The following is a 22,730-nucleotide window of genomic DNA, read 5'->3' as shown; positions in this document are numbered from 1 at the left end:
ATAAAGATGGCAACTTCCATCCTTCTTTGTATTCTCTCTCTTGCCCTCTCTTGTTCATTCTGATGCAGCCAACGCCATGTCGTGACTTATCCAAAAAGAGGTCCTTGTGAGTCAGGCTGGGACCTGAAACTTGGGAACCTTTCCTAGAGCGCTTGCACTTAAGCCAGACATCTCCTTGAGCAAGAGGATACAAAGAAACTATGAGACTAAAAATAACTGCATGCAAAACGTTTTCCCAGTTGGGGAAAATTATGTACATATGTGCAAAGTTGCTTTGTGCCCGACTCTTTGCAATCCCATGGACTGTATGTAGCCCACCAGGCTCCTCTGTCCATGGGATTCTCCAGGCAAGAATCCGGAAGTGAGTTGCCAAGCTCTCCTTCAAAAGATCTTCCCCACCAGGGGTCAAACCTAGGTCTCCTGCAGTTCCTGCATTGAAAGCAGATTTTTTTTTTTTCCTTTTTACTGCTGAGACAAAATAATTATGTTCAATAAGATACAAAAAGGCCACAGACCAGTTGCCACTTCTGAGACTCCAGGAGCAAAAGGAGGGTACTGTGCCTGGCACACAGCACCACCAAAGGGTGGGCAGACCACCTAAGCCACCTTTCCAGCCCAACCCGTCCCCACCCTCACCTCATTTAAAGAACCAGTCTACTTCCCCTCACAAGCTAGCAGGGGTGCCTGTTTCTTGTTCTCCTTTTCCCTCCCTCATGCTAAGAGTCTGTGAGAGGGTCCCAATAAACCCTTGCCTGAATTTCTCATTTGGCCTCTTATCAATCTCTATTGATTAAAAAGTCCAAGGACCCTGGTCAGTAACACATGGAAACTCTAGTCAATAACCTGGGAGGAACTGAACCCTGCCAACAATGACAAGAATGACCATGGGAGCAGGTCCTTCCTAGTCGTGCCTTGAGATGATTATAGCCCTTGCTGACCCTTTGATTATAGCCGGTATGGAACTCTGGAGCATGGGACCCAGCTAAGCCACATCTCAATTCCCGATCTACAGAAACTTCAAAGTAACAATGTTGTTGTTTCATGCCACTAAGTTTTGAGGTAATTTGTTACACAGCCCAAGGTAACTTAAGTAGTGTCCTTTATTTCTATTATTTTGCATACTGTGTTACCTTCTGAACCTGACAATTCCTGTACCCCAATCCTGGGGGTGGGGGTGGGGCTGCATCCTGTTAATTTTTGTTTCTGTGAGTTCTAATTTCAATCCTGTCTCTGCAGCTGTGGTCTTTGTGCTATTGATCAGAGTCCTCTAGGGAGGATTCACCCTCAAGTTCACAGAGTGTCAGGCTGGGGTCCCCATGGTGTTTAGCAACTTCCCACTATTTTACACATGACTGTGTATATATGTCAATGCTACTTTCTCAATTCATCCCACCCTCACCTTCCCCTACTGTGTCCACAAGTCCCTGTACTAGATTCATCAGTACCATTTTTCTAGATTCCATATATTTGCATTAATATACCTGCTTTTCTCTTTCTGATTTACTCCATTCTGTGTGAGAGGCTCGAAGGCTAGCCCAGGATTAGATCAGCTGCTGTGGAAGGCCATTGCTTAGCTGAGGAACTACACAAGTTTTTCACATCACAGCTGCCATAAGGTTCTTGGTAATGCCAATGAGCACCTCTGGAATTTCTTTTCCAACCCTATCTTTTTTTGTTGTCAATTTCTGTTTCCATTCTGGGGGAGGTAAGATCCTTAAGACTACCCATACCTCTTATGAAACCACCAATGTCGCAAAAACAATGTCATATCATCTAATTATCAATGCCAGAAGCTGAAGTCCAAGCTAAAATATCTCATTGTTTGTTTTACTATTTGTAATCCATTAATGGTAACAATGGTAACGGTTAAAAGTCTGTTAACACAACCAATTTTGCATTCAGCTTATCTAAAGCAAAGTTTCCTTATGGTTAGGAGGGAATTTTAGGTACCATTTCAAGCTCCATACCTGTTGATCACTTTGCTTTTCTCCAGTTTACTTTTATCTTCCTTATGATTTTATTAAAATTTAATTACACTAGGATACAAAAGAAGAAATCTGCTTTAGATTTAAAGGAATTTTAAGATGTCTAAACACAGGTTCGGTCATTGTTGGATCTTGATGCAAATAAAACAACTGTAGGAAGACATTTTGTGAGAACTGGGGAATTTTGATTATGGATTTAAGTGTTGGACAATACCAAGAAATAAGAATTTTGTTAGAGGTGTTAATGGCATAGTGGTTTTCTGCAACTTTTTGGAGATGCCTATCTAGCAGGTAGAGGTAAAATGATACAATGTTGGGATTTGCTTCACAAGCGTTCAGCAAAGAAAATAAAAGGGATCAATAAAGTACGTGACAAAATGGTGACACTGCTGAGTGCAAAGCAATGCAGTCTTTTTTACCTTGAAATATATTGACAAACTGTATTGGAGCAAGCTGTTTAGTTTCCATCTCCACTAGATCACGTCTGAGCCTGCTCATTTCACCCAAACCTTCCCACCCTCATGGACTTATTTCTCCAGCATTAATTAACATGACAAAGATAAAATGACATATCATTGGCCCCTGTGTTAACTTATTAACTTGTGAATATGAGCGATTTTCTTTTAATATTTTTTTGCGTATGGGAAAAACCTTAGTTTCCTCCCCAATTAAAAAAATAAAGTATTTCTGTTTTCCTGTTTTTATTGATTAGTAATACGTATTTGGGTAGTAAATTTCTGTCAACACATATGTTACAGTGACTTCCACAGTTTACGGTATCGTTTTCAGCTTGGTTTATGAAGTCTTATGAGGACAAACAGTTCAATATTTTTCGTCCTCTGGCTTTGCTGTAATGATAAGAAACTCTTTTTCTTCCAGTCTTCAGGATTATACAGTGTTATGGTTTCATTTGTTATATTTACATTTTTAATCCACCTGGAATGTATTTATGTCCTAGGCCAGTTTCTGGCTCTTCTCCCAGAAAACAACTATCAGGTGTTGCTTAGCAACCTCCACTTGGGTTAGAGTTCGGCTTCTTTCAGTGGGGGAAAAACAGCTGCACTCCCTTCAGAGTTGATTGCCACCTTAAAGCGTTGCCTAGTAACCCCGTTTCAGACGTGTGATTGGACCCTTCACACGACCCACCCACCCCCATCCCCCAAGAACCAGAAAGAACTTAACTAGAAACCTAATCTGTCTTTTTAGGAAAACAAGGGCAGCGTATGCGTTGCATAGCAACCAGATTTCCTGGCCCTTCCACTGAAAGTAGTGTCAGAAAGGTCGCCCCCCTCAAAAATGGCGTCTGACGCGCCGCTTTTAGTATATTAGGCCCTCGAAAGTTCTGCCAATAATTCAAACTTCCACCTCTGGTCCCCGAAGGAGTTCTCTAGGTACTTTTTGAGTCTTGCACACACTGGGTGCGAAGGAGGATGGAGATAAACCCACCCGCCGTGAGCGCCCCGCACAAACATGGCCGCCAGCGCGCCGCCAGCGCCGAGAGGCCGTCCTGCGCGGGGGCGCGCGCGGCGCAGGCGCACTTCCGCTCAGCCCGCGGTGTCTGAGGCGGCGGCGGCGGCAGCGGCGGTGGCGGCGACGGCGGCGGCATCTGCGGCGCGGGGCATGGTCCCCGGGTCGGAGGGCCCGGCCCGCGCCGGGGGCCTCGTGGCTGACGTGGTGTTTGTAATTGAGGGCACGGCCAACTTGGGGCCCTACTTCGAAGGGCTCCGCAAGCACTACCTGCTCCCGGCCATAGAGTGAGTGCCGTTTCCGCGGCCCCAACCCCGCCCTCCGAGTTTAGTTTTCCTCAGTGTCCTCACCCCGACCTTTCACTTCCGACCCTCACAGGTATTTTAATGGCGGTCCTCCTGCCGAGACGGACTTCGGGGGAGACGTGAGTCTTGGAACTCTCGAGTTTGAGGGAAGATGGGAGTCCGGACTCTGGGGTCTGCGGGAGGAGGGGGCGGTACCTGGACCCTGGGCCCGAGGTGGGAGGGGCTTGGGCCTGGACTCCTGGGTCAGAGGCGGGAGGGGCTGGTGTTTGGACTCCTGGGTCCGAGGGGCTGGGGTCGGGATTCGTGGGTCCGAGCGGGGAGGGGCTGGGGTCGGGATTCGTGGGTCCGAGCGGGGAGGGGCTGGGGTCTGGATTCTGGTTTCCAGGAGAATGAGGCTCGGGTCCTGGGTCCGAGGGAGGATGGGCTGGGGTCCGGACTTCTGAGTCCCAGAGGGGAGGAGGCTCGGGTCTTGGGTCCAAGGCGGGAAGGGCTCGGGTTTTGGGTCCGAGGCGGGAGTACTGGGGTCCGGACCCCCGGGTCCGAGGGAGGAGGGACTGAGATCCGGACTTCTGGGTCCGAGAGGGGAGGAGGCTCAGGTGCTGGGCCCGAGGGGAGAGGGGCTCGGGTCCTGGGTCTGAGGTGGGAGTACTGGGGTCCGGACCCCCGGGTCCGAGGGAGGAGAGGCTGGGGTCTGGACCCCTGCGTCAGAGAGGGGAGGGACTTGGGTCCTGGGTCCGATGGGGGAAGGAACTGGGTCCCAGATGAAAAGTTCTTCTGTCCTCCCCTCCCAGTATGGGGGCACCCAGTACAGCCTCGTGGTGTTCAACACGGTGGACTGCGCTCCAGAGTCCTACGTACAATGTCACGCTCCCACCAGCAGCGCCTATGAGTTTGTCACCTGGCTCGATGGCATTAAGTGAGCTCTTTTCTCGGCTTCGGGAAGGGTTGGGGGAACCTGGGAGGGACCGCAGAGGAATGGTGGCATGGATTTGAGCTGCTGGATCCAGCCCCTCACATTGGTTGCTAAAAAGGGCTGTGATGGGGATTGTAGTTTTGTCCCTAGGTCACTTCAGTGGTCGGTTATGTATGCTCAGCTGATGTTGCTGTCTGGCTTGGAAGTAGAAAGGACTTCCTGGTCAAGGAGGCCTGGGGAAGTCCAGCACCCCTGTCCTACTCCTCATGTGTTCTTCCCCTTTCTGTCTGTTGCTTCTCTTATCTACTCTAGTTTTTGTTTTTCTACTAGGGGCATTGAAACCTGAGTACAAGAGGGGTGGGGCTAAGACTCTGCTTTGGAGTGACTTTTGATACTTCACACCGCAGGTGCAGACAGCCTGGGGCCACTTTTCAGTTCTGCCACAACAGGACTCCCAGACCCACGAGTCCCTGTCCCCTGTGTCTAATAGAACTTATCTCTAAAAGGGGAACGGTAATAGTACTTATAGTCATCCTGTTACTTATCCAGTGTTGAGAAACAGATTAAAGCTTAGTGACTTGGAAATTCTCTGACGGTCCAGCAGTTGGGACTCTGTGCTTCCACTGCAAGGGACATGGGTCTGATCCTTGGTGGAGGAACTAAGATCCCACATGCTGAGGGGCACAGCCGAAAAAAAACTAATATAGTGGCTTGTTTCCTTAAGTAAGGAATTCAGGGGTGGCTTTAATGGTTCTCATGTGGGATTTCAGTCATAATGAGCTGGGACTGCAGTCATCCGACTGACTGAGACCAGAGGATCCATTTCCAGGGCGGCTAACCCTGTGACTGTTGGCTAGAGGCCTCAGTTCCTTGCCAGCTGTTATTCCTAAGACATCTCTCCATGGGGCTGCTTGAGTGTTCTCCCAATATGGCAGCTGGCCTTCTTCAGCCTGAGCAATCCAACAGAGCAAAAGGAGGCCATAGAGCTTTTTATAATCGAACCTTAGAAGTCACACACCATCATTTGTGTCACATCCTGTTTCGTATACAGGTCGGTTCTGTTCAGTGTTGGAGGGGGCATGAATACCAGGAGATGGCGCTCATTGGAGATCTGGTTCTGGTGACACTGTAGGGAACTTTGGGAATTGAATAGTGGATGACTGTTGAAAACAGTGCCTGACACAATTAACTGCTCCCTCAGCTTTTGCTGTTCTTTTGTGTTTTGGTTTCTTGGTCTGCAGAGGGATAATGGTAGTCCACATCGGCACTCTGGGGAGGGTCACAGAAGCTAATCTTCGTACTGTGTTCAGCTCAGGGTCTGGTCAGAGTCCATTAAACAACACGGATTTGTGGGCTGCTGTTATCTTCATTCGCCCCTGCAGCAAATGTTTGTTGAATGCTTGGTTTGTTTCAGGCTCCATGTGCTACACCAGGCACTGCACGTTCACGTTCCCCTCTCATGGTGGTTAGAATTCATGGTCCAGGTAGAGCAGGGTTTCTCACCCTCAGCACTGTTGACCCTTTGGGCCATATGATTGTTGTATGTATGTTGTGGAGGGCGTTCCTGTGCGTTGTAAGGAGTTCAGTAGCATCTCCGGCCCCTACCCCGCAAATGCCAGTGGTCCCCTCCCTCCCCAGTGTGATAAACAATAAAAACAAAGATGTGTCCAGACATTGTCAGATGTCCCTTTGGCGACAGAATCCACCCCAGTCGAGAACCTCTGGAATAGATTGTGGTGAGATTTGAATACTGTGGAATGGGGGCTCCTTGAGGTTCAAGTCCAAGTCTAATGTCCCTCAAGTCTCTAGCACCCAGCACAGGGCCTGGCATGAGAGAGCCCTAAGGAAAGGTTTGTGGAACAAGTGAATGAACGAATGTCCAGAATGTACTTCATACTCTAGTTCTCCCTGGTAAACGCCTATATAAACATCAAGACCCAACACAACGTCCTTCCCTGATTCCGGCGAGCCGTCAGCTGCTCTCTCTGCCCCGTTGCTCCCAGGTGTTTCCCTGTTACAGCTCCATACCCTGGACTGTGAATGCCCAGGTCTTGGGTGTTTCTCCTGCTGTTTGCCTCCAGCAGGGGCCTGAGACCCAAGAGGCCTGGGAGACCTTTGCTGAATAAATAAATGAGTGAAAGCTTTAGGGAAGAGAATCACCAGGAAAGTGAACCTTCTGGTGGGTGTCAGGAGGAAGAGTCAAACCCCCTTGTTTAAAATGTCAAGGGCACTAGGAAAATAAGAGGGAAATATTTTCTGAACACTTCCGTCCCATATCCACCCTCTCCCTTAACTAGCTTAGAATACAGTCTGTTTAACCAAAAAAGAAAGCTTTGTGTGCTGCCTGCTCACCAGAATCCTCCCAATCAGCCAATAAACATTTTAAGCCATTATTGAATATTCCTAGTCATCACTGTTTTATCAGGTCCCGTGTAACCATCTCAATTCAGTTCCTGTGACCTTCTGGGGAGGTCTGTAACAGAGATCACAAAGAAAGTCAGCATGTATTGTTCATGTGGAGAAATCTTATTTTCTCCTGGAACATCCATTCCTTACGGTACAAGGCAGGCAGTGTGAGTTTTGGAAAGTTCTTGCTTTGAGGAGTTTCATTTCTGATGTTACATTTCCTGTCTGATGAGTGAGGCGATTCCCCCGCCCCCTACAGCGAGTGATACAGCATCAGAAGGGACAGCCCAGGTGTCTTCCCTATAGTTTTGTGACATTGCGTTTGTGCCTTCATTCGTTCACTGGTTTGTGCGTTCATTCATTCAACAGACAATTTGTGGGGCAAATTGTTTCAGGTACTGAGGGGGCAGGAGGCAAGCAGGGTGCTCGCCCTCTGGAGCTAGTGTCTCCATGGGGTGACAGGCTGCGGCAGTCATTGGTCAGAGCTGGCTGCGGTTCACATTCATTCATTTTGACTAGTCCCTCTGGGGGGCTCCAGGGGAGGGGCTTCTTAGGCTGTGAAAGTGGATGACAAGGACTCAGGGATATAACCTCAGGAGGAACAATTGGAGCCGGGAGTGAGGATAAGGAAGCAGTGGGTCAGAGCCCACCTGTGTCACCCAGGACACTTTCATTTTTCACTTTCACTTTCTATTTCTAATCTGAGGGATTTATTTGAAATTTTTTGGTATTTAAAAACCTACTTACCAACTGGCCATATATTTTTTTTTCTTGCTCCCCAGTTTTAAGTTTTTCTTAGACAAAATATTTGTTCTGTCTTTCTCTGAGCTGGTAACAGATGGCTTATGTTTAATATTCATTAAGGGGGAAAAAAAAAGCAAACTCTAGCGTCTCAGAGTAGTCAGTCAATCTCACTTTCCTTCAAATTATTATTTTTTTTTAGAAATTGAGGTGAAATTCCCATAACACAAGCAGTCATTTTCAAGTGGACAAGTCAGTGGTATTTAGTACATTTAAAATATGCAGCCATCTTCTCTGTTTAGTTCTGGAACATTTTGTCCCTCTAAGAGAAGACCCCACATGCCTGCGGCAGCTGCTTCCTGTCTCTCCCCCTACCCCTCACCCCTACCCTTAGCCCGGCCAGGAAGATGGCTTGGTTTCTTCCAGCACAGGCAGTCGGCAGTAGGGTGGATCCAGGGTTGGTTGGTTCAGCGGCCTCTGCCCCAGCTCTGTGGCGTTCAGTTCCTGTGCACACCAGAGTCTCGATGGTGAGGAGGAGGAGGAGATCTGGGGAGTAGGTGCTGGGGAGGAGGAGCGCTGTGGGCTGAGCGGGAGCAGAGCACCAGTCTGCACTGGGGAAGAATTCAGGTAGGGCACAGGGGGCTCACGCTTTGGTGGCTCACTTACTCAGGAGGCACTTCCTGGAGCCCGTGTGTCCTCAGGCACATCTCGGAGCTGGCTCAGGTCTCACAGAGGGCTGCGCTTTCTTAGGGGGAGGTAGGCTGCAGGAGGAAGCTTGATAGTCACAGTATTGGGGGACATGTGCTGTGATCGAGGGTGGGCTCTAAATTCACGTGGCAGGTGGGGAAGGCTTCCTAGAGGAGGATGACATGGGAGTCGGGATAGATGTGCAGGGTTTCCACCTGGGCCAGAGTGGGAGGCGGTGTGTGGTCTTTGTGGGGACAGCACAGGCAGAGACTGGGGTGTATGGTGGATGACAGACTCCAGAGGCATCCAAGACCTTCTCAGACGCACCCAGGGGGTGATGGAGCGAGGTGGGCAGGGGCAGGGCGGGCTCGGCTCTGTTCTTGATGACCAAGGCTGGACTTGAAGCCATTTGTTTATGTAACACACAGTTCCAAGTCCTCCCCTGTGCCATACTGGGGGGCGGGGTGTGTGTGGCTGGGGACAAGAACAGTCCAGACCTCATCCATGCCTGGTGGGGGAGACACAGACACAGGGGCCATGGTGCAGAGCCACAGGACCCAGTCTGCCCAGATGTCCCCCCGCAGCAGAGGGTCAGCCTTGCCATCACGTGACCCAGAGAGTCATGGCGGTAGCAGCTGCCGTCCAGCAGAGGCCTGCCACCCACCCCACAGGGACGGACCCCGGTGACCCCTCTGTAGATCAGGTGGAGGAGCGACCAAGTCTTTGTGTCATATTTCCTGGGGCCGCTGGGACAAAGTACTGGAAACAAGGTGGTTTATAACCACAGCAAATTACCATCTCTCAGTTCTGGGCCCAGGAGTGTGAGATGACAGCGGGGGTGGGGTGGGGGGAGTGCCATGCTTCCTCTGGAACATGTAGGGGAGGGTCGTCCTTCCTTGCCTCTTCCAGTTTCCCGTCCCCCCAGACGTTCCTTGGCCTGTGCAGTGTCCCTCTGATGGCCACGTGGCGTCCCGCCCCCTCTCTCATCACATCCATCTTCGCTTTCCTCTGAGCGTGTCTCTGCTTCCCCGTCCCCCTTATAAGAACACTGGTCATATTGGGTTCAGGCCACCCTTCCGACCTCATCATGGCCTGTTCACCTCTGTAAAGACCCTGTTTCCAAATCCGGTTGCATCCTGTGGTAGTGGGGGTCAGGACTTCAGCATACCTTTTTGAGGGATGCAGTTCTACCCTTAAAGGTGGGAGGGCAGAGGAGGCCCCACAGCAGGCTGGGAAGGTAGGGGAAGGCCATGCAGACGGCCCAGCATGGGGCAGGCACGTGGGGACTGGGTGACAACGTAGGCTCCTGGGTTTAGCGTCCTGGGTCCTTACTCTGTTCTGTCCTCTGATGGGGCCTCTTGCCAGAGGGACCCCCTCACAGGAAGTGATGAACATCCCCTGTCCTTGTGCCAGCACTGGGGATAGGGAGGGACACTCCGAGTGTCCCCATCCTGAGGGGCACAGACTGTGGAGAGGGTCGGCCCAAGTGTGGGCCCCTCCCGGGTGGCCTGGAGACTGGGGAGTGGCGGCCCTGGGCACCCCAGTGGCTGACCACGTGCCCCCTGCAGGTTCATGGGTGGGGGTGGCGAGAGCTGCAGCCTCATCGCTGAAGGCCTCAGCACGGCCCTGCAGCTGTTCGATGACTTCAAGAAGATGCGGGAGCAGATGTGAGTGTGCCCAGTGCGGGGCCCACGCCCATCTGTCCACCTGGCCCGTAGCCTGCTTGGTGGGTCACAGGCTCCACCCCGGGCCTCCCTGTGGGGCGTTGGGTGGGCTGTCTGTGCCGGGCATTGGGAGCCAGAGGCAGGAGGTTTCCCCTGGCCCACTCCCTGTCTCGGAATCCTCATCTGAAAGGGGAGCTGGCTCGGAGTGTGCCTCCTGCCTTCCCTGTGGCTGGGTGACTTCCAGCAACTCAGGAGGCTCTCTGGGCCTCAGCGTTCTCAGCTGGGAAATGGGTCCCCACTCTGGACTTCCTGGGGGGTGGAGGACTTGGTCACTGCTGCTGCTGGCTCGGGTCTTTATTCGGGGTCCCTGCAGCCATCCTCTCCTCACCTTTCCTTGTCCCTGGTAGTGGCCAGACACACCGAGTCTGCCTCCTTATCTGCAACTCGCCCCCGTACCTGCTGCCTGCTGTCGAGAGCACCACGTACTCGGGGTGCACGACGGAGACTCTGGTGCAGAAGATTGGAGAGGTGACGACTCCTGGATCGGAGGGAGGAGGGCTGGGGGCCGCTGGCCTGGGTCTCAGGATGGGCACAGACGCCTTCGCCAGCCCTCCTGGCTCTGTGGGGAGAGCTACAACCCAGAATCGCCCAGGGCAGCTAGTCTAGGTCTTGGGTCTCCTGTCCCAGAGCCTGGCGGGGACTTGGCCCTGTGGCTTCGTCCTGACTGCTTGTCCCTTCTTGTGCAGCGAGGAATCTACTTCTCCATCGTGTCCCCCCGGAAGCTGCCTGCCCTGAGGCTGCTGTTTGAGAAGGCAGCTCCTCCAGCCATGCTGGAGCCCCTGCAACCGCCAGCAGACGTGAGCCAGGACCCACGGCACATGGTGCTGGTGCGGGGGCTCGTGCTGCCGGGTGAGCCTGGGGGCTGCTGGGGGCACAGGGTTGGGGGGTGTCCTCCCCGGCTCCCTCTCACTCGGATGTGCTTCGTGTCTCTCAATCCCCTTCTTAATGTGCTCGCCTGATCATCCTCGGCACTCAGTCGGGGGTGGCTCAGCCCCAGGCCCCCTCCAGCCCAAGCAGCCTGTGCCCCTCCCTCCAGCTGCACCCGCAGGCGCCACACTCTCAACAGCCCCCCAGCAGCCTCTGCCACCGGTCCCCCAGCAGTACCAGGTATGGACGTTGCCAGGGGAGGGATGTGCTCCTAGGGCTTGGCGGAAACCCTGGCCCCTCGGGAGAGACCTGGTTGGAATTGTTGAGCCTTGGGGGTTAGGGGGTCTCCCCTGAGACACCTGCAGGGGGGACTCTTCAGGCCAGGAGTCACGTCCTCTTAGGATGTTGGCGCTGGGCAGGGTGGTCCTCACCAGGCCCTCCCCTCTGTCATCAGGTCCCCGGGAACCTGAGTGCAGCTCAGGTGGCTGCCCAGAACGCCGTGGAGGCGGCCAAGAACCAGAAGGCGGGGCTGGGCCCTCGCTGTGAGTACTGGCGGGGCTGTGGGCTTGGGCAGCCAGGTCTCCGCACCCCCGCCCACATTGCTTCCCTTGGTCTCTCCCACAGTCTCGCCCATCAACCCTCTTCAGCAAGCCACTCCAGGAGTGGGTCCCCCCTACAGCCAGACCCAGGCCACCCAGCTGCCCCCAGGGCCCCCTGGTGCCCCCAAGCCACCTCCCGCTTCCCAGCCCAGCCTGGTCTCCACCGTGGCCCCAGGCCCGGGCCTGGCCCCCCCTGCACAGCCCGGGGCACCATCCATGGTAGGTGCCTGCCTCCTGGCTGCCAACAGTGCAGGGGTGGAGAGGTCGGCCTTCCTGAAGAGGGCCTGAGGGCACGTGGGTCTTGTTGTTTGAGGTCCTCGGGAGCTCACAGAGCCTGGGCTACAGGCGAGGCTGAGACTAATGGGTCTGGGGGTAGAATCATGGGGTTGGTACTCTGGGCGGGTGAAGACTGTTCTGAGGAGCCCAAAGGGTCCTAGGAGTCCAGGGTTCTCAAGAGAGCCTGAGTTCTACAGGGTTAGAGTATCTGTGGTCCCAGGTGTGGCTCGGTGTTCTGGGCCTGGGGGTACACAGGAAGGGACCTTTGTCCTCTTCTGCTTGTTGGCCTGGCCCTCTCAGGACAGCCCCTCTCAGGAGATGGTCTGACCCTGCCCTGTGGCCCTTCTTTTCCCCCTCTGGCAGGCGGGCACTGTGGCCCCGGGCGGGGTGAGCGGCCCTTCCCCAGCCCAGCTCGGGGCCCCAGCCCTTGGCGGGCAGCAGTCAGTCTCCAACAAACACCTGGCCTGGAGCGGGGTCCTCGAGTGGCAGGAGGTGAGTGGCTCCATCAGACCAGCCCTGGTGTGTCGCAGGGCTGGACCGGCGCCCATGGGGTCATGGGATTTGTCGTCCTCAGGATAGTCCCGAGGAAGCTTGGGATGTGTAGCCCAGAGTTCAGGGTTGAGAGAAGTCTCAGCTTCTTGGTCCAGGGAGGACCCAGGAGATTGTGGCATGGAGGGGACAGTGGGTGGTGGAGTTTGCGGGCAGGCGGAGGAGGCCCACATTTGTGGAACTTGAAGGCTGGAGGATTGCGAGGTTGGTGGTCTGATGAAGGGGTCTAGGGCTTGTGGGCCTTAAACTGGGGGGTTATCCTGAGCTTTGGGGGCTCCCTGGGAACCGTGGAGAGGTCAAAGGGATGGAGGCTCAGGGCCCTTCTCACCGAGACACGCCTTTCTTTCCCCCTTAGAAGCCCAAGCCCGCCTCTGTGGACGCCAACACCAAGCTGACCCGGTCACTGCCTTGTCAGGTCTATGTGAATCACGGCGAGAACCTGTAGGTGGCCAGGGCGGGGTGGGTGGCGAGCTGGGGTGTGCGACTCCTGATGTGTCTTCTGGTGTTGCCGCAGGAAAACGGAGCAGTGGCCCCAGAAGCTGATCATGCAGCTCATCCCCCAGCAGCTGCTGGTGAGTGCCGGCAGTGGGTGACCGCCTGCCCCTCCGCCTCTGTCCTCCCCTCCTCAAGGCCCGCTCCGCACGTCCGCTGACCTGGGTGTCTCCCGCAGACCACCCTGGGCCCTTTGTTCCGGAACTCGAGGATGGTCCAGTTCCACTTCACCAACAAGGACCTGGACTCTCTCAAAGGCCTCTACCGCATCATGGGCAACGGCTTCGTGAGTCGGGTGGCCGGGCGGTAGCTTCCTGTCCCGCTGGGCCCAGGGAGCCATTTTTGATGGTGGGGCCACCTTTGTCACGCTGGGCTCTTCCAACTCTGTGCCGGATTGAGGTCTCTTCCACATTAAAACTGTGGCAGGGTGTGACGGGAGCCATCGGAGAAAGCTCTGGGCTCTGACAGGTTTGCGAGGTGTCACGGCTTCCTGGGGCCAAGAACAGCAGAAATGTGTTCTCCCGCACTTCTAGAAAAGAGAAGTATAATCAAAATCAGGGTGTAGGCAGGGACATGTGCTCTAAAGGCTCTGGGGGAAGACCCCTCCTTGCCTCCTGCAGGTGGTAGCCCCAGGTGGGCTTGGCTTTAGATAGCCTGAGTCCAGTCTCCTGTTCTCATCGTCTCATGGCTGTCCTCAGTGTGTGTCTTCACGTGGTGGTCTCTTTCTGGTGTGTATCTGCTTATGAGGACACCTGTCATTTGGACTGGGGCCCACTCGAATGGCCTGATCCTAACTTGTTACCTCCGCAAACACCCTGTTTTCAATAAGGTCACATTCCCAGGTGCCACGGTCTGGAACTTCAACATGTGTTTTTGAGGACACCGTTCAGCTCATAGCACTAAGGGAGGGTCTTGAAATAGGAGCAGGACCAGTTACTGAGTCCATTCTGTGAACCCAGCTCTTTTCCATGAGAGAGGACTCCTCGTAGGTTACCTCATGGATCCTTCAGGAAAGTTCTCGAAAGAAGGCAATCCTGAGAGTTAAGAATGCCTCCAACTGCAAGTCACAGCACACCCAACCGGCAGAGGTTTTAGAACAGATAGGTGCTTGGGGTGATAGAACAGATAGGTGCTAGCAGTTTATCATTTCTCGCAGTCTTGTGTGGGTCTGCTGGGCTCAGCTGGGCTAGTCCTGCTTGGGGTCTTTGATGGGATTGCCATCAGATAGCAGCTAAGACTGTGCTCACCTGAAAGCTCATCTGGGCTGGAGGTCAAGGTGGCCCCCTCTCACGGTGCTGCCCATCAGCTGGGGTTCAGCTGCACCTGGTCATCCGAGTGCCTCCATGTGGCCTCCTTGTGTGGCTCGGGCTCCCTCACGCGTGGCATCTGGGTTCTGAGAGCCTGGTACAAGCAGGTGTTCACTTGTGACGTGCATCAGGACTTCCAGAGGAGGGCACCCTCAGGGTTAGGTCTGTAGCCCCTTTTCATCAGGGCCGGGATCTCTGGGGCTCTCCTTGTTTCTCTCTCGTGGCTGTGAGATGGTTTCTGAAGCTCGAGGAATCCTGTCTGACTTAACGTAGGAGAGCAAGAAGGAGGTGTGTTATCAGCCTGTATTTCCGCTTCTTTAGGAAAGCACGTTACCACACATACACAAGCAGGCTTCCCTTCACGTCTTGGGCTAGACCCGGGCCCCTGGGCCACCCGTAGAGACAGAGGAGACCGCGGGGGAGCAGGCACCAATGAGGGCACTGGGGCCTAGACGGCTTGCTACCCAAACAATCGGGGTTCTCCAGACAGGGAGAGGGGCAGATGTTAAGCAACTAGCAGGGTCTACCTTGCCTGAGAAAGTGAGACTGGCTTGGCCGAGGTTCCTTCCACTAGTTCCCTAAGCTCATCAGCGCCTCCTCCGCTAAGAGCCCTCTCCCAGAAGCCTCGCGTGTTACGTTCACTAGCATTCCCTGGGCACTTCCTGTGTAGCCAGCCACGCGCAGGACAGCGGGTGTGATACCCAGGTCCATCCCTTGAGGTGTGAGCGCCGCCTCCCGCAAGTCTCCCTGCAGACGCTGAGGTGGAGGGGCTGCGGCGCCCCGGGGCCTCTCGGACTCCTGGTCAGTCAGGGTGTCTGCCACCACCACTGAGCACATGCTTCCCGTGTCAGCTCTGTGTAGAGTTCCCTCCCTCTCAGCTGCGAGCCCTCTGAGGGGGGGCAAGATTGGAGGGGGCTTCCTTTGCTCTCCACCCAGCCATTAGCAGGGGTCCCAGCTGCACCCTGTTCCTTCAGGCACCCAGCTCTCTGGAGCAGCCTCAAGCCAAACTTGGAGTCTCCGCCACCTTTCAGAGCAGAAAGCTGGCTGCTCCTGGCCTGTGGGGCTTCTAGAACCTTCTAAAATCCAGAGAGGTGGGGTGCCGCCTCCTGCAGGGTGTGACGGTTTGATCCCCTCCCGCAGGCGGGCTGCGTGCACTTCCCCCATACGGCCCCGTGCGAGGTGCGCGTGCTCATGCTCCTCTACTCGTCCAAGAAGAAGATCTTCATGGGCCTCATCCCCTATGACCAAAGCGGCTTCGTCAATGGCATCCGGCAGGTCATCACCAACCACAAGCAGGTGCAGCAGCAGAAGCTGGAGCAGCAGCGTGGGGTGAGCGACATCGCGGCTCCCCCGCCCCGGTGCCTGTGCTGCCCCCCTGAGCCCCCACTCTCACGGCAGGACCTCCGGGCCCTCCCGGGGCTCTGGTGCTGGGCACGTCCTCCGCCAAGTTCAGTCTCAGCCCGTGTTTCCCTGCAGCCTGTCTCCTTTATAAGGAGTGTTCTTGTTGAATCTCTTAAGACACAGTTCCCTCTTGAGGGGCATAAAATTTACATCCTAGACACCGCCCCCCCCCCCCCCCCCCCCCCGCCCCCAGCCCAGGAAAACGTTCCCGGCTCCTGACAGGGTCCCATTCAGGGCACAGACCCTCCCCGGCACCGGGATGCCCTCCCAGCCACTGACCTGCTCCCTCTCTCCCCACACAGATGGGGGCCCAGCAGGCACCCCCTGGGCTCGGTCCCATTCTGGAGGACCAGGCAAGACCCTCGCAGAACCTGGTGAGGACAGGGCCGCGGTGGGGGGGTGTGCAGAGGACACCGTGATTCTGACCTCGCCGAAGAGATGGAGAGGTCTGGGGGCTCCGTCCCTCACCCCTGTTCTTCCCATCAGCTCCAGCTCCGCCCGCCGCAGCCCCAGCCTCAGGGTACCGTGGGGACCTCTGCGGCCACTGGGCAGCCCCAGCCCCAGGGTGCTGCCCCGGCCCCTCCAGGTGCCCCACAAGGCCCTCCTGGAGCAGCCCCCGGCCCGCCCCCTCCCGGACCCCTCCTCCGGCCCCAGAACCCCGGGGCCAACCCCCAGCTGCGGAGCCTCCTCCTCAACCCGCCCCCGGTGAGATTCAGGGAGGGGGTCATATGGGAGCTGGGGGTCCTGGGCTTGACAGTTGGATTCCTTTCCTCATGGAGGCGGGAGGTTGGTTTGATGGGAGCGGGTGCCTGGAGGTCGGCCCAGCCCTGCCCCACCCGTCCTACGTGGGCTTCTGCTGAGATTCCTCTGAAGGGAGACCAGAGGCCGCACCAGGGAGTGGGGCGGGTGGGCGCTCTCCGCCGGGGCCTCTTGAGCCACTTTCTTTGCTCCCCCCAGCCCCAGACTGGGGTGCCCCCCCCTCAGGCCTCCCTCCACCACCTCCAGCCGCCAGGGGCCCCTGCGCTGCTGCCCCCGCCGCACCAGGGCCTGGGGCAGCCCCAGCTGGGGCCCCCTCTGCTTCACCCGCCACCGGCCCAGTCCTGGCCTTCTCAGCTCCCCCCGCGGGCTCCGCTGCCAGGTAAGAGGTTCGGGGGCGGCTGCGGCCTGGGCTGTGTCCCGGTGTCCTGTGACTTCTGGGCAGTGAAGTCCTGGGACCCGGGAATAGCGGGAGCCCTTGCGGCTCGTGGGGGCTCCATGGGCCCCCGGGAGGTACAGCCCAGGGCACTGAGCCAAGGCAGCAGGCGCGCTCCCGCCCCCCCCCCCCCCACCGCTCTCCGCCTCCGTGTCCTCCCGGGTTGCTGGGCAAGTCTCGGGGCCTGAGAGTTGTGCTGGGGACGGGCCCCCACAGGCTCACAGGAGGCAGACGGTCCGGGGCCACGTGGGATCAGGAGGCGCCTCTGGGGTCCCCTAGGGCTCCCTTGACCCCCCCGTGCCTCGGGCCTCCAGAGGTGGAGGGAGGACTCAGGCCCAGGGCCCTCCAGGGCCCCAGGGACCACCGGGAGATGCAGTCCCTTCCCACTGCCCCCCAGGTCAGATGCTGCTCAGCGGGGGGCCCCGGGGCCCGGTCCCCCAGCCGGGCCTGCAGCCCAGCGTCATGGAGGACGACATCCTCATGGACCTCATCTGAACCCCGACACCCAATAAAGTTCCTTTTAACACACGCCCCGGCTCCCGTCACTGACATCCCCCAGGACTGGGCAGGAGGAGATGGGGGGAGACACCTCTGCCCTTATTCTTGCTTCAGCAGATGCCCCCGAGGTCCCCGGCTGGTGAGGCCGGGGAGGCCCGGGGCCTCGGTGGTAAGTCAGGCCCTCTGGTGCAGCCTGGCTCCGGGGAGGTGAGGAGGCTGTAGGCAGAGGTCCTAGGACCACGAGCGCCCATGGAGGTAGAGAGGGTACCAGGGGGCCCAGAGGAGGCCTGTTAGTGGCAGTCAGCGAGGCCGTGAAGGAAGGCGGTGACAGTCTAGGTGCGGAGATGACAGAAAGGAACGTGTGGGGCAGGAGGAAGCCTGGAATGGTCAGAGGACAAGTCAGTCAAGGCCTCTGGGAGCACGAGCCTTTGTGGGGGAAGGCAGGCCTGGAGAGGCGGGCAGGCGTCAGACGGGGAGGGAGCTCATTCCAAACTGAGCAGGCGGAGGCTTGTCCGCAGGACGCGGCAGGGCTGCAGCAGGCCAGGCCAGGCCAGGGGGCCAGGGCCAGGTCAGTGGGGTGTCAACCCCCTGGGGGCTGCGGGAGGTGATGGGACAAGATAGGAGGCGGGGAGGAGCCGCGGGTCGTGTCCCTAGGGAGGGAGAGGCCAGAGGAGGGGCTGGAGTTGGGGGGCAGGAGGGCTGAGGCCAGAAACTGGTGTGCCCATGTGGAAAAAGTTGCGGGTATAGGGTGGGGTCCAGGGTGGTCCCCAGGACCTGGCCTGGGTGCTGGTAGACGGTGGGCCTCCCTGAGGCGGGAGCCGGGAGAAGGAGCCAGTGGTGATCGCTGATGGTCCGGGACATCCGAGGGACCGGGGCCACGCCGGGAGCCTGGGGAGTGTGCTTAGGGGCAGCCTGTGTACTTGGTGGTTGAAGACGCAGTAACAGGAGAGGTCTCGTGTGGAGAGAGCAGGCAGAGACCAGGCTTCCAGGGCTTTGGACAGAGTGGACAGCGGGGCCATCCTGGTGATGGGAGACCCGGCGGGGCTGTAAGGAGGAGGTAAAGGTTTGGGGTGCAATGAGGCAAGGGGCCTGAGGCTGTCCTTAGGGAGACATCCAAGGGGCAGCTGCTCTGGCCTATGGGCAGAGACTTAGTTGTCTGTTGTCAGACCAACTCCGGAGCAGTGATGCTCAGAATGTGGTCCAGAGGTGGACCACCAGCATCTGCATTGCTTGAGATGCCTGTTAGCATCAGATGCCCAGGCCCCTGTCCCAGGAGAGAGGTTGCAATCTGGTGGCCCCTGGGCCACTCTACAGATGAGTTTTGTTTGGCCTTCCCTGTGTTAGGCTATGTGGCATTTTTTCCCTAATGAGTTAGTTGTAAAAATCAGGATGAGTCTCTTGCTCAAACACCCACACACCCACACATACACACACAAAATCAGCAGTCTCGTCTTCTCTTGACAAGTCAGAAGATCTGGCTCCCCTGGGTCCACCCTCCCGCCCAGCAAACAATGGGCTGGAGCCGTCCCTCTCCACGGGGCGTGTGCTTTCTGGTTCGCCACAGTCCCCACCACTCCCTCCTGACTCCCCCACCACGAGGCAGGAGGCTGTCTCCTTCGGCATGGGGCTGGCACGGTTGGTGTCCCCGGGGTAGTATTCGGAGACAGTGAAATCTTTCTTGTACCCATGTCTCTACCAAAAGTGGCAAAACGAAAGAGAGAACGAGAGGGCCACGTGTTTCGAGAGAAATGGGAGCGAGCCTATTTCTTTGTGGAGGTGAAGAGCATGCCTACGTGCTTAATATGCAAAAAAATCGTGTCTGTGTTGAAAGAATACAACCTGAAGCGTCACTATGAATCAAAGCACAGTAAGAGTTTCGACCAGTACACGGAGCAGACGCGGGATGCGCTTCTCAGCGAGCTGAAGAAGGGCCTCAAGTGTCAGTAGGGCCGCTTTTGGAAGGCCGGCAGGAGCAGCGGCATGGTTGCCACTCGAGGGTCCGGAGTCACGTGGCACAAATTACCTGGGCGTTCCAGCCCACGGACATCCAGTTTATAAGGGAGCCAAAGAGACGCCCCCCAAACAGAAACCCCAGTCTGCTTGGACCGTCGTCTGAGTCTAGCAGGCATCCGCGTCTCGTGGGAGGGGAAGAGAAATCTGAAGATTGACAAGTCCAGTTGCTCGACCGAGTCAGATCAGTCGTGGCCTTTACTATCGCTGCTCATGAACTATCACCACCCAGTTAGCTTTATTTATTTGTGGCGTGGAGAATCTCGATGTGACCGAAGAAAGCTGTGACATGGTGCCAAGGCAGGCCCAACCCTGGGAAGTGACTTGTTTTCTGTGTGTCAAGAGAAACACATCTTTCACGAAGGCTGGTCTAAACACCTAAGCACAGCTACAGACCATGGTGGTGATCAAACCATCTGTGTCACGGGGGATGCAGGCAGGTCGCCTCTATCCGAGGTGGTGTCATTGGCAGAGACTCAAGGCAGGTCATCGCATCAGTTACCAGGCACCAACCTTGCTGTGAAAGGTCAGTGGGGTGGGACACGTGACATGGCACCCGTGACAGGCTTTTTGTACCTTAACCACGGGCAGGCTGCTGACGAACTTGACCCAGTGTCTTTTATAGAAGCTCTGCGACCTTGTCATCATGTGACATGGGGAAACAGTCTGAACTGTTGCAGTCCATCAACTTGGCTCATTTCAGGTGAGCCAGAACCCAAACCTCGGTTCTCCTGAGAAGGTCAGTCAGAGACTTTGGGTCAAAGTTCCTACCCATCTGAACACTCTTTTTCTCCCAAGGACATTCACAAACAGCTACTTGAATGTATGATCGTGTTCATCCAGTCCAGGCAGACATGGGGAAGCTGTTGGCAGGGAGGATTCTTACTCCCTTCTGTTGGCTGCAGTTGGTTTCCAGAGAGGAAAGGCATGGCCTGGACAGCGTTCATTCAACTTGTGGGGCTAGAGACCAAACTGCCCCAAGGCGCCCAGCCTCCAGACTTGATGAGAATGAACTAACACTGTCCCATTTGCTTTTCTTGGTTACTGTTGATCGTGTGAACGCAAACCGCAAATACTAGCTGCTGAGCTCCAGGGCAGGGGGCTGCTGGTCGCTCAGTGGGTTCCCTCAGAAGATGACAGCCCCTCACCGCTCTCCAGTAGTCGTCCTGAATCTTGGTGTTCAGAAGCACCCACGCTTGTGAACAGCCGTTTTCCGTTAAAAAACTGAATCAAGTTCAATGCCGCTCCCAGCTTCAGGAGTCCAGGTCGAGTTCTCAGCCACCAGTCCCGCCCTTGACATCTTGGGGGTGGCATGGATGAGGCCCGCCCCCTGGCTTCGTAGTCCAGGGAGCAGAAGAATTACAAAAGAGAAAAAAAAAATTTAGTAATTAAATATTTCTATTTTTCAATTTGTATTTTTTCAATTTGGATTTAAAAGATAAACTCCAGTTCCATACCTGTTTGTATTATGTTCCATGCATTCACCAGCGTTCAGTAAAGATTCCATTTGATTATATTTCTGGCCGTCGACTTTTCTTATACCTGGCGAGTTCACTCATTTATGTGGCCCACCTGGCTCCTGCAGGCATTTGAGTTTACGATCCCAGCCCTAGAGTCTTCTAGAACCGTCGAAGCGAATACTCCAGTGGGGGAGGGAGGGAGGCTGGGCTTCAGCATCAAACACGAGCCCCCTCAGCGACTCTGGTGTGGACGAGAGGTCGGAGGGAAAGTGGGCGAGGTCTCCCCCGCGGCGTGTGTTGCAGGGGTTCTCAAAAACTCAGATGGCTCCAGGGGCCAGGCAGGTGATGGAAATGCGTGACACGGATGGGTGTAAGATGACAGGGACTGACGGGGACTGTGGCGAACTTGGGGAGTGCTTGCCCCACCTCATGGCATTCAAATTAAAACAAACAAAAAATACACTGTGAGGACCAAACAAAACCCGCTGGTGGGTCTCAAGAGGCCGCCAGGCCGCCATTTTGTGACCTCTGGAACAAGAAGACGCAAGGACAAGGCCAGAGGAGGACCCACGTGTGAGGGCTGGGCCCGGGCTGGGGGACAGAAGGAGCCAGCAGGTGTGCTCTGGAAGCCGAGAGTTTCCAAGGAGAGAGTGACCGACTGGCGTCCAAAGCCACCAAAAGGGAAGAAGACTAGCAGGACGCAGGCCATGCTGTTCCCACCAGGGTGGACATGGCCCCATGGGCAAACACAGACACTCCTCAAGGCCTTCCGGGACAAATTGATCAAACAAACCAGTGGCTGTTCCCAGTCACTGGGGGCCCTTGACCTCAGCAACCAGTTAGATGAACTGAAGATTGTCACGTGTCATCACCCCATACGGTACCCCAGATGAGAAGCAAGCCGTGGGTTACGGGGTGCCCAGAGAGAGGAGGTGCGCGCACAGAGCTCACCTCCACATTTCACAGCCCAGGTGTAGACAACAGCCTCTCAGAACCAGCCAGCACCAAGAGAGCAGGACTTTCTGGAAAGTTTTTCTCTGAGCATGAGATATGGTTAAAGCTGCTGCAGTGTAGAAGTAATACAGGCCTTAAACATCAGGGTTGAGACTCCAGCTTCTGTACCAATGAGCTGTGTGGCTTTAGGCAGGTCCCCGTGCCTCTGAATCTCTGACCCCATGTGGCTAGAAGTGATTCCTGCAGGATTGAGCCCTTGAAGGAGAGCTGCCATTAGCCAGGTTGCCATCACTGGTCAAAATATGCTCCTAGAGGGCAAAACTGTGTCTAAAAATGCATGCTACTTTGTCAGAACCACCAGGGCATCCATGACGGTTGTAATTTGGGTGAGTGGCTGGTTAGAAACATTTCATTTCTGACCAGTTTGCTTTTGGGGCCGGGCATGCAGGGCTGGAAGCAAGACTGGGAAACTGATGAGAATTCTTCTACAGGAACAGATCTGGCAAAAGTGGGAGAACATAATTGGGAAAAAGAAAAAAAAGCTAGATCACTGACACATTAATGGTTATATATCTGTCTTGGGTGAGAGAGTGCCCACCTCCTACTTATATGAAGAAAGTTTGAGAAAAATGACACCCTCTAAAAAACATACTTGTCTCAAGGTACATAAAACTCACTAATATTTTCCTATCACCTTGGGCTTTTAAGGAAATTAATCTTAAAATTTTATTGAGTTACATAGGAATCTAGTTTCATAAAGATGGAAAAAACCTACTGAAGTGTAGAACAAAAAGTGAAGTATTGTTTCATACCTCATTGTCCCCTCTCACTTCAAATACTGAGCAAACCACCAGCCTCCTCAGAGGCAGGTTCATCAGTTTGGTGTTTGGGTTTATA

At 55.4% G+C, this 22,730-nt stretch overlaps 1 protein-coding gene across 2 annotated transcripts; it reads left to right on the top strand.

Moving 5' to 3' along the window:
• Positions 1-3,524: 3,524 nt before the first annotated feature.
• On the top strand, positions 3,525-20,935 carry MED25 (mediator complex subunit 25). 2 transcript variants are annotated; one of them, XM_070450459.1, is made up of 18 exons: positions 3,525-3,739; positions 3,831-3,876; positions 4,549-4,673; positions 10,073-10,171; positions 10,576-10,696; positions 10,915-11,077; positions 11,205-11,335; positions 11,550-11,637; positions 11,720-11,913; positions 12,334-12,462; positions 12,875-12,960; positions 13,034-13,091; positions 13,190-13,297; positions 15,459-15,647; positions 16,022-16,093; positions 16,206-16,424; positions 16,677-16,857; positions 19,112-20,935. In XM_070450459.1, the coding sequence occupies exons 1-18, from the start codon at positions 3,606-3,608 to the stop codon at positions 19,354-19,356; spliced, it is 2,388 nt and encodes a 795-aa protein (XP_070306560.1). In that variant the 5' UTR covers positions 3,525-3,605; the 3' UTR covers positions 19,357-20,935. The 2 variants fall into 2 exon arrangements, with proteins under 2 accessions (XP_070306560.1, XP_070306561.1); XM_070450460.1 differs by lacking the exon at positions 19,112-20,935 and adding an exon at positions 17,309-17,439 and having other exon boundaries at positions 3,526-3,739.
• The last annotated feature ends 1,795 nt before the right edge of the window (positions 20,936-22,730 follow it).

Source organism: Odocoileus virginianus, chromosome 20 (assembly GCF_023699985.2).
Source record: "Odocoileus virginianus isolate 20LAN1187 ecotype Illinois chromosome 20, Ovbor_1.2, whole genome shotgun sequence".
In the NCBI taxonomy this organism is placed as follows: Eukaryota; Metazoa; Chordata; class Mammalia; order Artiodactyla; family Cervidae; genus Odocoileus; species Odocoileus virginianus.
Note: the sequence above shows the minus strand (reverse complement) of the source record. Positions and strands in the feature narration are given on the sequence as shown.

What these genes read in the sequence shown, in the direction of transcription:
- MED25 (XM_070450459.1), top strand. Translation starts at nt 3,606, where the DNA reads ATGGTCCCCGGGTCGGAGGGCCCGGCCCGCGCCGGGGGCCTCGTGGCT. An exon ending in TACCTGCTCCCGGCCATAGA is followed by an intron (nt 3,740 to 3,830) that starts GTGAGTGCCGTT and finishes CGACCCTCACAG; the next exon opens with GTATTTTAATGGCGGTCCTC. An exon ending in AGCTGGAGCAGCAGCGTGGG is followed by an intron (nt 15,648 to 16,021) that starts GTGAGCGACATC and finishes CTCCCCACACAG; the next exon opens with ATGGGGGCCCAGCAGGCACC.